Consider the following 13,870-nt stretch of genomic DNA (forward strand, 5'->3'; position numbering starts at 1 on the left):
CTGTGTGAGTATTCTCTTTTATTCGCTTTGTACTGCCTCAGTGAAATGCCCTAAGCAGCATATGTGTGCTCAGGCATGGCTCTCAAACTCACATTCCACCATGGCTCAATCTACACTTCCCCAAATAGATCCAAAAATGATGAAAACTATGCTTAAACTTCAATCTGCTGTGCCTTTGCGACTCAGTATTCTCTAGCTGCACCTCACTGTCGAGTCACAACGAGGCTAATGTCATTGGACTGAAATGTGTTTGAATTAATTAGTGTTCGTCTCAGATTTATTTTTTTGGTAAAAATTGCCAGATCCGTTTTTTTCATGAGTTAGGTCCATGCCCGAGAGCACACAGATGAGCTCAATATAATAAACTGGCATACGTTGAGTGCAATTACCTTATTAGTAGTTTCAGACGGACTCACACATTTCTGTCCACCACTTCTGTTCTGTCTACTTGATCTAATGAAATCAACCTTTTAAAGAAAATTGTAACTTCTCCTGCGCATATGTTAACTCTGCAAGCGCATGCTTGCTAACACTGCTCAATGCCTATGCACCCGGGACATACTTTGCAGGAGGTGAGGATTCTGACAAGGGCATGCGATAGCAGCTTACTCACTAGTGTGCAGTGGATCACTGAGGCCCGCAATACCCCCTCTAAAATAGCGCATTCATCAGGTCCACCAAAGGGGTACCATTTTCTAGTCAATTACAGTTAGTGTGCTCCTGAGGGACGATTTGCCCATGTGCCTACATCTGTATTATGAAGCGAGCATAGGGGCACATACTTTCAATTGCATGAGGTCATGTGCCCAAGCAAATGAGACGAACACACTTCCTATTGCACTGGTGCTACTTGTGGTCCCATGCAATTAAGAGTACAGAAGTTGCCACGAAAGTGTCTGGGCCACTTCTAGTGCTTAATTTGTAAACAGGTGAGTGCTGGTCCCCAAGGTTCTATTGAAAAGTTGGGAATTTAAATATAGGCGTGCCGAACAGCAAGGTTTTGTGGTCTTACTTCCACTTCATGCCTCTTTGATTTACTGCCAGACACTCCCTGCTCCTTTATCTCATTCTTGCAGGTTCCTGCTTTATCCCTTGTGACAGTTTGTCCGTCTTTCTCTTCCTCACTTAAATGTCTGATGTAGAACAATAAGTTGCTGTCCCCAAAAGCTAGAGAAGGTACACCCACCGGCAACCACCAGCTCAAATTTAGCACTGGCCACTTCTGTGATACCTAACAGCCTGGGAACATACAGAATAAGTGTAAATGCCTACATTGCTCACAGGACAAATTTGCAGAATGGACCATTTTGTCACCAAAAGTGAAAACCTAGAAGAAACAATCAATTAAAGTAAACTACGAGATTTCAATTTAGTCATGATTAAGAAAATTTACTGTTTTCGTCATTTTGCTTCTGTTCTATGACTTAGAAATTCAAGACATGCTGATGGGCTTTTTACCAGCGGTTACAGCAAACTCTTGGGCCAACTGTCTGCGAGAAGATACCTAGAGTCTCTCATTGGAAAACGAGTGAGGTAAAGACCTTCTCACTACCATAATATTAGAAAGTTAGATATTTCAGCGTTAAACCTAAAAGCATCTCAGACGATGATGGGTTAAGCATGGGGGGAGGGCTTTATTGTGTGTAGGACTTAATATGTACTTACATTTTTACATAGGAAATAGAGAACTGATAATAGCTGCGAAATATCACTGGGTAGCTACATGCTTGTCAGCATATTGCACGGTTGTATAAATTACTTTTAATCAGAGTTTGTTGTAAGAGAGCACAATGTGTTCAGGGGACGGATCCTTACGTGTTCCACTTCACAAACATTACTGTTATGGGATTCTATCTCATGTCATATGATTGCACTCCAGGACTAAAGCAATCTAAAATTGCATATTGTAGAGTCTGACTGCACCACACATTCTAAACACATTTGATGGGTTTTCAGTGTCCTCATGACTTTTAATAAGTTAGGTGTTCCTCTGCAGGGGCAACTGAGATGCTTGCCGTTGATATTATTGAACTGCACACAAGTATTTAACTGCTGTATTTATCTGTTGAGTTTAAGGAAAATTGAAACACATCAGGGATTATAGTAACGGAATTGAATGAATGGATAACTGATAGATTGCAAGCATCAAAATACCAAGGAAGACATGAATCAAAAAGAGGAAACACGTGTCTAGTGCCACTGAGGTGTTAAATCGAACACGATTGTTCCAGGAAATCAATGACCAAATGACACATTCAAGGGTACATTTTTGTTACAGCATGTTGAAAGCTCTGCAGGATTCACCAATTCCTGCTGCTAGGATAGAATAAGGTCTCTGTGGCTCTCATTTCAGGGCACTGAATCAGTGCAGATAATCCTTTTGAAAATGTGCCTGGAGTGGCAGGAACAGTTGAACAGCATGCTATTATAGATAAATATGGACTTGCAGATGTCTCCAGATCAAAATCACACAGTTGTAGATTATTTGTAACACCCACATTAAGTCCACTCAAGCCTTGGGAATTTTTTTAAATATGCGAGTGAAAGTTGTGAGTTACGCAAAAACTGAATATTGCAAAAGTTCACAAATGCAACGTTTCTCACTTTTTTTTTTATATTGGTCAGTGGCGTGAGCAAAAAATTATCTTGTTGCAAACGTTGTTTGCGCAAATCAGTCTCATTCCTGGTATTTTGATTGAGGTATGAACATGGGATAAGCCCTTGCATTCAATTTTCATATAAGTAATAGCTACTGATTATGTTATCATTTCACACTGGATTGTTTGGTTTTCTGAGACCTCAAGAAAGTACTGCTAGTGCAGGCATTTACAGCATGGGGTCAATTTCAACAAGGAGCATTCCATGAAACCCAGATAATTCTGAGATGTAAAGATCATATTTTTTGTGTATGAGCCATAACATCTAATTTCCTATGGCTCACATACTTCAGGTTACCTATAAGTATAACAAAAGGGTAATATCCACAACAGATATTGTACAATTTGAATCTATGCAAATTGGGAAATAGAAAAAAGATTCATCAGACCAATGAATCGTATATACAGTCCAATGCCTTGTTACCAGTTCTAGGGTTTTGTTATGTCTTTTGAGGTGAGACCTAGTAGGGGGGGAATGTCCCTAATGCCCTAATTACTTTCAGTTAGGTAAGTTTACTTCAGAATAAAGACAGGTAAGATTTCACCGAGGAATATTCATTCTTCCGTTTCAACAGTTATAAAAATACTCATTTATGTGTGTAGAATGTATGTGGAAAGGGATTTGGATAGCGCATGCCTAGTTACAAAGAAATAGAGTGCAGTACAAGAGGGAAGCCATAAGAATATTAGTATTAAGAGGTGTAGAAAGTTGGAGGAGCAGAAAAGGCGACGAGCGGCACCAGGTCACAAAACATACGAGATATTGTTTGAAGAGAACGGGAATCTTATAATTTAGGGCTGTTCAGCTAAGAACACAGAAAAAACGATTCATAAAACGGACGAGAAAAGTCAAAGGTCTGCTCGCATGTTTACTCGTACAACTGGAGTAAATGTACTGCTTTATTTTGATTTGTGAAATAATATCTACGTATCTGGTGGGTATTCGTGTGCACTCAAGACATATCTGCTGCCTTATATGGAAATTTACCATATCTATCTTTCTGCAAACTAAACTTTCACCTATAAATACAATTGGAGAAAATCCTTTTTTTCCATTATTTTCTTTATTGTAACATGTTTTGATCGTTGGAAACCCCTTTCACATCCACCCACGTGATTTGGAAGAAGGCTGTTCCATCCCAATTGACAACCTGAAAACACAATAAATCCTGCTCTTAACATAAGCAAATCTGCAAGTGTTCCAGAGTGGGAAAAAGGCTACACAACTTTGGTAAATATCCACAAATGAATGTGTTTGTAGGTGTTTGCCAACTCGCATAAGTGTAACCATCCAGAAATGTCAACAAACCTAATCCTGCATCCAAATTTGCTGACAACTAAATTCCGCCTTTCTGCCAGAATTTTTCAAAATGCAAAACCTATTTGCTTGAATAAAATCCTACCAATCGTGAGTTTACAAATCAGATGTGCAAATACTAATATTTCCTAGAGCAATATCCCACATCTAAGTAGCAGCTGTGCAAAAACATTAAATAATTAGACTCAGACTACTTCATCAACGGAAGATGTCTTCAAGGTGGACATTTCAAACTATGAGATTTGCCTGTGTTTCGCAGGTAACATTCCCTGAAAGTTACAGCTTGACATGGTGGATGCAACCACAATGTATTACTCCACTGATATATTAAACACAGAGATTCTGTAGTACAGTGGTGGCAAATCACGGCCTAAGAGTAGTTTCAGATTAAAATTGGCGCGTAAGTGAGTGGTGGGGGAACATTTTGACCTATGGGAACACTAGCTAAAAAGACTGACCTTAAGATTGCTCCCACAGTTTAAGCCCCTTCCATCCTGGCCTCTAATATTAGCCACATTTTCTTTAGGAAAAAAATTGTTGGAATAATTGAGGTAAAGTGAGTGTGAAACAGAAAGCAAGAGCACAGAGAATGCATTGATGTGGCTGGCATCTTCCAGCAAGAAAGCATGATCAGAGAGGGGCTCTTGTTAGAGGTACACCAGAATAGGTGGGATACAAAAGACTGGAGCAACCAACCAATTACTAGTGAGTCTGCCAACACCCATAGCAGACAGAATGGTGCCAATACACCAGTTCCTGTGCCCGTCCTCCTTTTGATCTCACAAGGCTCTGTTTTATCAACCCCGCTTCGTTGTACTCCCTCCTTCCCCACCTGCATTCCTTGCTCCGTCAAGCAGCAGGTAGGCCCCATCTCCCTCTCCATCATCTTATTACACCCTCACACTCTGCCAAAGGGGCCAGGCTATAACTATTTATGCCTTTCCTTTTGACAACTTTATGCACTGTAAGCTGTGCATTCCATATTTGTGTTGGAGTTGGGTGCAGAAGACATTCTAGACAGAAGTTGGTTGTGCACTGTACACTATGCATTCCATATTTGTGCTTCTGGAATTGGGCTTTGGTGCAGAAGACATTGTAGACGGAACCTGGTTGTGCGCTGTACGCTATACATTCCATATCTGTGCCTGTAGAGTTGGGGTTGAGTGGAGAAGACATTCTAGACAGAATTTGGTTGGCAGAGCTAGGTGATGTATTTTAGATTTTAAGTATGATCTTCACGCAAATGCATGTCTTTAAGTCTTATTTTCCACTCAAGTAATAGTGCTTGTCGATCTTAAAGAGTGTGATGGATGATAGAGGGCAAGTTCGTTCTTTAGGAAATAATGGCTGATCCTTTGAATGTTATGATGGGCAATACAGAGCACTTTAAATGAGACTATAGCTGCTATTGGCCAGTCCCACAAAGAAAGTTCTGCATGTTAATAGGAAAAGTGAGGGAAGAGATTCCAAAAGCCGATAATTTCAGGCATAGCTCTGTTGCAAAGTTTTTGACAATGCAGAATAACTTCTTTATTTCTTTGCCCATAACTATCGATTATAGTGCTAGTGCCAGAGAGCCCATTGATCTCTGTGCACATTCTAAAAGCTTAATATAGCAAAATGTGTTTGTGTACGTGTGTTTGTGCTTTGGCATTATGTATGATCAAATGTCTACACACCTCAGGTTATAGTAGCTGTCTCAGAGATATGTGACATCACCGCGAACTTCTGTCTTTTGCATTATCCTTTGTGAAGTGAGGGAATTCATTAGCGAGAATGTAGATTGACATTGAGCAATTAAGTGTAAATCACTCCGTGGCTGCGTGATCATTTATTTCTCCTTAAATTCCTGTGTTTCATTCTCTTATTTCTTGTATGTTGAAGCATGTTTGGATATTTGACCATGTCTGTAGTTAGAAAATTAAGTTGGTACTCACCTGTGATCTTTTATTGAAAACTAGTAGTGACATCACAGCATTTACTCCTTTCTGCACTGGTGTGGAGGGCTTTCTATTTCCTCCATATATGATCTCACCTGAGATGTTCCACAATGTCCTTAAGGGCACGAAAAGACCTATAGGAAGAATGATAGGGGGCTTTGTTACTACCTGTCCACATTTGCCGGGGCTAGAATCAAAAAGTGTTTGGACTGAGAACAGTGCACTCAAGTTAAAAGGTATCAAACATGAACAGTGTATGTGGGACTATTTTTGGGCCTCGCATTACCAAAAACCATTTGATTTTCGTGTATATATATATATATATATACACACAACTCTTACTTTTATTGGCTTCTGGTCAGCCCATTTCATTCACTGGCCTTTTGTGTAATTCACATTTTTGTTCAACTCCTCATAGCATACAGCACGTGGTACAGTGTCTGCCTATTTCAACCTCAATCTGAGTGATGACATTCTACTCTTGCACACTATGCACTTACGTACTAAAGTGGTCCCATTCCATGCCATGTTCTTGTGTGCCAAAGAATCCTTTTTGAAACAATACAGTTAAGTTCTGTTTGATATTTTTTAAACTTTGTGAGTGCCTGGCTGATACCTAGACAATGGTACTGGATTCTCATCCCGCTTTGCAGTTCTCCATATACAATGTAGGAATTCCTATTATTGAATGGGCTTTAGAACCAATCAAAGATGGCTGCTGAAATGTGTGCGTGGTATGTCTAGGTGACCATATTTAATTATAAATACCAGTTCAAGATAGCCGCCTGTGTATACACGCATGGTCACCCATTTTTCATTATTTTTTGTGATAAACGTTTACAAACCCATTTCTAAATAAAACAAGCATTTGTAAAGTTAAAAGATTAGCAGCAATTGACAGACCAATTAAGGTTGCAAAGACTTATTATCAGCGCATTCTGGGTCGTGCAGGCTTGTGTTTGTAGCAGAAGATACACATCTAGAAGTTCTAGAATGCAAGGAAAAATCCAGCACTTAGTTGGATACTTTGTCTAGCTTAGTAAATTCCAGTTAAGGACTTAAGTTGCTTTGCGACAGCTTGCGTCACACAAGAGCAATGCATACTCTTAGTAAATCTGCCCCTTGGACTCCAGCTATGTGTCTCTGGGGCAATATAACACCTCAGTGGCTTTCTGTATGCACAATTAGGGGGCAGATGAATCCCTCCTGGTCATGGACCACTGTCCTGTACACATGAAACTCATTGAAGTTATTTTTAAAATCTTCTCTGCACTTCCTCACATTATGATTACAAAGTCTCTACAAATGTGTTCTGGCAGCAATCATCTGCAATTAGTAAATGGAACGAAATTGAAATGCTCTCAGGGAATGAATAAGTGTCACACAGTCACATGCCATGTTATCATCATTCTTATATGTTTTCTCTCTCATCTCACCCTGTACATTCATAAAATTATACAAAATTGGCAACTTGATATGGTGCTTGTCTTCCCTCCTTGACGAAAGGATGTCCACTATAGCAAGCATATAAAGAACAAGTAATGCCAAACCCAAATGGTCTGGAGATGGCTGTAAGCCTTAAGGCTGTATCTAGGTTTGGTTTGCTCTCGGATGGTTTTTGTAAAACTTTATTGTTAGGTGTGCTTATGGGCACTCAATGTTAAAAAAGCATTGGCTAAAAGCAAATTAAAACACATTGCATTAGTAGGCCCTGGACTAAAGGAAACTACTTTGTGGAGGGATATGCTCCTTGTCAGACAGAAGAATGCTGTGAGTCACCTTGAAGTTAACAAATATCTGAAGTTGCATGACTCATTGCCCTTCACAGTATGCTTTAAGGCCAGGGGCGGAAGAAAAATGTTAGTGACACAACTGATTAATGTATGAAGAGGGCTGGCTAAAAGTATATATTTACTTGTATTTTTATTAAAATCAAAAGGTAAGATGCGAAAGTACCTCGATGGGGGATGGTCCGATCTCAATAGGGCACTTAGAGGGAGATCATACAGGAATGCAAGTGAAGAGTTTCCCACTTATTGTATATTTTTGTTTTCATTGACTGTCCGACTGGTGTTAAATGCAGGTTATATGTTATAAATGAAAACCAAAATACAATAAATCTTGATAAAAACAAAGTTTGTTTTAGAGTTACATATATTTAATTAATTATTACACTTCAAATGAGTTTACAATCTGACGTTTTTCATAAAGTAACATATGTAAATTACTTGACAAATTACATCTCATGTCTTCTGCTGCATCAGAAATAATTGCAAAGTACTTATTTTAACTCAACGCTACACATCTCACTGTGCACAGGAAATGTTAAATATTAAATTCGTATATTTTCTCATATGTTCTCTACAAAACAGCAACAATGCCTTAGAAGACACGATGCCAGTGAAACGCCATTCTGACGCTGTGTTTACTGACAATTATAGCCGCTTTCGGAAGCAAATGGCAGTAAAGAAGTATTTGAATTCTGTGCTTACAGGAAAACGAAGGTATTGGATCTCTATAACAAAGAAACACACTGTTTTTATTAAAAACAGATATTTTCAAAAGTTAACATGTTGATTTCGCTTGTATATTACATTTTTGGTTATTAGAAGTCCTTGCAATGTATTTATTTATGCATTTTAATTGTATTTAAATTCTCGAGCTCACAGAGTCTTCCTGTTACTGCAGCTTTAAGCTCACAAATGAATTAAAAGGAGCCTTAACCCGTTTTCAGATATTTCCTAAAATTCAAAATGTTTGACTTCTCTTACAGCCGCAGTCGAAATGGGCATTCTCATTTCTGCTTAAACCAGCCCTGTTTTGGCTTTAATTAAAACGTATCCTGGTAATTCCACGGGCATTTGAAATAGATAACGGCAGGGGAAATATAAGCCTGCAAATGAACCCCTAAGGCGCAGACAGCAAGCGGAAATCGTCGTGGTTACTGTGTTTTCGTCCTGCTGTTTCACCTTACAGATGTTAAAACGTGTATTCGAACATCTGATTGTTGGGAGCTCCATTGGAAATAATGTAGTGCTCTGGGCTGCTAATGGCAGGTAGAAGCCCCAAGCTCCCTCCAACATTCCAATGTTAGCAAACAAAGGCCTCACAGTAGTTTTGTGTTTGTGCTAAATGGAGAGTCAAGTGAGTACAGGAAGCCATAGGCTGGGCAAAATGAAAGGAGAGCATTTCATGTGCGCAAAAGCTTTTTCTGAGATGCTATGTGTGTAGGAAAGTACCATCTTGCCTGGCATGTTACCCCCATATTTCACTGTATATATGTTGTTTTAGTGTATGTGTCACAGGGACCCTGCCAGCCAGGGCCCCAGTGCTCATAAGTGTGCCCTGTATGTGTTCCCTGTGTGATGACTAACTGTCTCACTGAGGCTCTGCTAACCAGAACCTCAGTGGTTATGGTCTCTCTGCTTTCTAAATTGTCACTAGCAGGCTAGTGACCAATTTTACTAATTCACATTGGCATACTGGAACACCCTTATAATTCCCTAGTATATGGTACTGAGGTACCCAGGGTATTGGGGTTCCAGGAGATCCCTATGGGCTGCAGCATTTCTTTTACCAACCATAGGGAGCTCTGACAATTCTTAAACAGGCCTGCCACTGCAGCCTGAGTGAAATAGCATCTACGTTATTTCACAGCCATTTACCACTGCACTTCAGTAACTTATAAGTCACCTATATGTCTAACCTTCACGTGGTGAAGGTTGGGTGCTAAGTTACTTAGTGTGTGGTGTCCCCATATCGTTCAGGGCAAATTCCCCGGACTTTGTGAGTGCGGGGACACCATTACACGCGTGCACTATACATAGGTCACTACCTATGTATTGCGTCACAATGGTAACTCCGAACATGGCCATGTAACATGTCTAAGATCATGGAATTGTCACCCGAATGCCATTATGGCATTGGGGAGACAATTCCATGATCCCCCGAGTCTCTAGCACAGACCTGGGTACTGTCAAACTACCTTTCCCGGGGTTTCACTGCAGCTGCTGCTGCTGCCAACCCCTCAGACAGGTTTCTGCCCTCCTGGGGTCCAGCCAGGCCTGGCCCAGGAAGGCAGAACAAAGGACTTCCTCAGAGAGAGGGTGTTACACCCTCTCCCTTTGGAAAAAGGTGTCAGGGCTGGGGAGGAGTTTCCTGGTGGTGTATGCTCTGGGGGTAGACTGCCTCCTTCTTGCACCAGGAGCTCTGAAGAAATCTCCCGTGGGACGACGGAATCCTCCCCCTGCAACCGCAGGCAACAAAAGACTGCATCACCGGTCCTCTGGGTCCCCTCTCAGCACGACGAGCGTGGTCCCTGGAACTCAGCAACTCTGTCCAAGTGACTCCCACTGTCCAGTGACTCTTCAGTCCAAGTTTGGTGGAGGTAAGTCCTTGCCTCCCCACGCTAGACTGCATTGCTGGGTACCGCGTGATTTGCAGCTGCTCCGGCTCCTGTGCACTCTTCCAGGATTTCCTTTGTGCACAGCCAAGCCTGGGTCCCGACACTCTAACCTGCAGTGCACAACCTCCTGAGTTGTCCTTCGGTGTCGTGGGACTCCCTTTTGTGTCTTTGGGTGAGCTCTGGTTCACTCCTCTTCCAAGTGCCTGTTCCGGTACTCCTGCGGGTGCTACCTGCTTCTGTGAGGGCTCCCTGACTTGCTGGGCGCCCCCTCTGTCTCCTCATCCAAGTGGCGACATTCTGGTCCCTCCTGGGCCACAGCAGCATCCAAAAACCCTAACAGCGACCCTTGCAGCTAGCAAGGCTTGTTTGCGGTCTTTCTGCGTGGAAACACCTCTGCAAACTTCCTCACGATGTGGGACATCCATCCTCCAAAGGGGAAGTTCCTAGTCCTCTTCGTTCTTGCAGAATCCACAGCTTCTACCATCCGGTGCCAGCTTCTTTGCACCCTCAGCTGGCATTTCCTGGGCATCTGCCCACTCTCGACTTTGTCGCGACTCTTGGACTTGGTCCCCTTGTTCCACAGGTACTCTCGTCCGGAAATCCACTTTGGTTGCTTTGCTGGTGTTGGTCTTCCTTGCAGAATTTCCCTATCACAACTTCTGTGCTCTCTGGGGAATATAGGTGCCCTTTACACCTACTTTTCAGGATCTTGGGGTGGGCTATTTTTCTAACCCTCACTGTTTTCTTACAGTCTCAAGCTCACATAGGTTTGGGGTCCATTCGTGGTTCGCATTCCACTTTTGGAGTATATGGTTTGTGTTGCCCCTATACCTGTGTGCTCCTATTGCAATCTACTGTAACTTTACATTGCTTGCATTACTTCCTTTTGCTATTACTGCATATTGTTGGTATTGTGTACATATATCTTGTGTATATTTGGCATCCTCATACTGAGGGTACTCACTGAGATACTTTTGGCATATTGTCATGAAAATAAAGTACCTTTATTTTTAGTATATCTGTGTATTGTGTTTTCTTATGATATTGTGCATATGACGCCAGTGGTATAGTAGGAGCTTTGCATGTCTCCTAGTTCAGCCTAAGCTGCTCTGCTATAGCTACCTTCTACCATCTTAAGCTGCTAGAAACACCTCTTCTTCACTAATAAGGGATAACTGGACCTGGTACAGAGTGTAAGTACCCCTTGGTACCCACTACAAGCCTGGCCAGCCTCCTACATTGTTTGTGCAGCGATGGGATAAGTACTTGCAACTACTTACCACTTTGTCATTTTGTACTTTTCATAAGAGAAAAATATACAAAACAAGTTCAGTGTATGTACACCTAACCAAAAAGTTTTGCTTTTCTTCTCTTACACTATCTGCTAAGTGCTGAAAAGTACTCCTAAACTTTCTAAAAGTTTCTAAAAAGTTGAAAAAGTTTTTTTTCTGTTTCCTTAAAAAAAAGTACTGAAACTTTTTCTCTCTTTTATCTGTCCCTAAACTTTTTCTATCATGTCTGATGTAGGAACTTCTACTAACTTGGTCAGCTCAGCTTATGACCACCTTAACTGGAAGGGTTTAAGGAGTCTCTGCATTGATAGAGGTTTAGGGGTGGGAAAGAATCCCTCTAGAGAATTGTTATCTAACATGCTTATTGAGAATGATAAGGCCTTAGCTGGCACATCCATTGAGAAGTTAGGAGATGGTTCACACTCTGACTCAGGGGCACCCCCAGTAAGAGTGTTAGACGGTGACCTTCCCAACCTGCCCCTTAGCAGACCACCTAGCATAGCTGGCACTAATGTGAGATCACATCACAGTAGGGATGAATTAATTCCTGCAGGCCAGGTTGTTAGGGTGCCAACTGTTAGGGGCAGATCTCCCTCGGAGCATTCTCAACATTCTTCTGTGTCAAAGCATGCCCAACCCACCCACCGTGATGACAGATTGTTAGAAAGGGAACTCAATACATTGGGAGTGGAAGAGTCCAGGCTGAAGCTTAAACAGCAACAGCTGGCTCTAGACAGGGAATCTTTAGACATAGAAAAAGAGAGACAGAGGTTGGGGTTAGGACCCCGTGGTGGCAGCAGCAGTTTTCCTGATAGTAATCCTGTGAAAGAGCATGATTCTAGGAATCTGCATAAGATAGTTCCCCCTTACAAGGAGGGGGATGACATTAACAAGTGGTTTGCTGCACTTGAGAGGGCCTGTGTTGTACAGGGGGTCCCTCAAAGGCAGTGGACTGCTATCCTATGGCTATCTTTCAGTGGAAAGGGTAGGGATAGGCTCCTTACTGTGAAGGAAAGTGATGCCAATAATTTTACAGTTTTGAAGAATGCACTCTTGGATGGATTTGGCTTAACCACTGAACAATACAGGATTAAGTTCAGAGAAACCAGAAAAGAGTCCTCACAAGACTGGGTAGACTTTGTTGACTATTCAGTGAAGGCATTGGAGGGGTGGTTACATGGCAGTAAAGTTTCTGACTATGAAAGCCTGTATAATCTGATCCTGAGAGAGCATATTCTGAATAACTGTGTGTCTGATTTGTTACACCAATATCTAGTGGACTCAGATCTGACCTCTCCCCAAGAATTGGGAAAGAAGGCAGACAAATGGGTCAGAACAAGAGTGAACAGAAAAGTTCATACGGGGGTGATAAGGATGGCAAGAAGAAGGATGGTAAGTCTTCAGACAAGGGTGGGGACAAATCTAAAAATGAGTCTTCATCAGGCCCACAAAAACACTCTGGTGGGGGTAGCAGGTCCAAATCCTCTTCTAATCAAGTAAAGAAACCATGGTGCTAGTTATGTAAAGTAAAAGGCCATTGGACAACTGATGCCAGTTGTCCAAAGAAAAGCACCAAGCCTCCCACTACCACAACCCCTACTGCTACACCTAGTGCCCCTAATAATAGCAGTGGTGGTGGGAACAAACCTACTAATAGCCAATCCAAGGGAGTAGCTGGGCTCACTTTTGGTAATTTAGTTGGGGTTAGTCTTGTTAGGGAGACCACAGAGGCTGGGCTAGTCTCTGAAGGTGCCATTGATTTGACCACCTTGGTTGCTTGTCCCCTTAATATGGATAAGTACAAGCAACTTCCCCTAATAAATGGCGTTGAGGTTCAGGCCTACAGGGACACAGGTGCCAGTGTTACCATGGTAATAGAGAAACTGGTACACCCTGAACAACACCTACTTGGTCACCAGTACCAAGTGACAGACGCTCATAACAACACTCTTAGCCACCCCATGGCTGTTGTGAATCTCAACTGGGGGGGGGGGGTTTACAGGTCCAAAGAAAGTTGTGGTTACCTCAGATTTACCTGTAGACTGTCTACTAGGGAATGATTTAGAGACATCAGCTTGGGCAGAAGTGGAGTTAGAGGCTCATGCAGCAATGCTGGGCATTCCTGGGCATATTTTTGCTTTAACCAGGGCTCAGGCCAAAAAGCAAAAAGGACAGGGTAACTTGGATCCTGGAACAATGGACCAAGTTCTCCCAAAAGCTAGGGTTAGTAAGGGTAAATCCCTACCCACTATCCCTCC

General features: G+C 41.9%; 1 protein-coding gene across 1 annotated transcript in view; it reads left to right on the plus strand.

Annotated features, from left to right (window-relative positions):
* The window catches only part of VIP (vasoactive intestinal peptide), a 61,730-nt gene that overhangs the window by 20,736 nt on the left and 27,124 nt on the right, over nucleotides 1-13,870 (plus strand). Inside the window, exons 4-5 of the mRNA XM_069234724.1 lie at nucleotides 1,429-1,533; nucleotides 8,288-8,419. Of these exons, the coding sequence (XP_069090825.1) occupies nucleotides 1,429-1,533; nucleotides 8,288-8,419 (237 nt within the window). The remainder of the gene's footprint in view (nucleotides 1-1,428; nucleotides 1,534-8,287; nucleotides 8,420-13,870) is intronic.

This window comes from Pleurodeles waltl, chromosome 5 (assembly GCF_031143425.1).
Source record: "Pleurodeles waltl isolate 20211129_DDA chromosome 5, aPleWal1.hap1.20221129, whole genome shotgun sequence".
NCBI lineage: Eukaryota > Metazoa > Chordata > Amphibia > Caudata > Salamandridae > Pleurodeles > Pleurodeles waltl.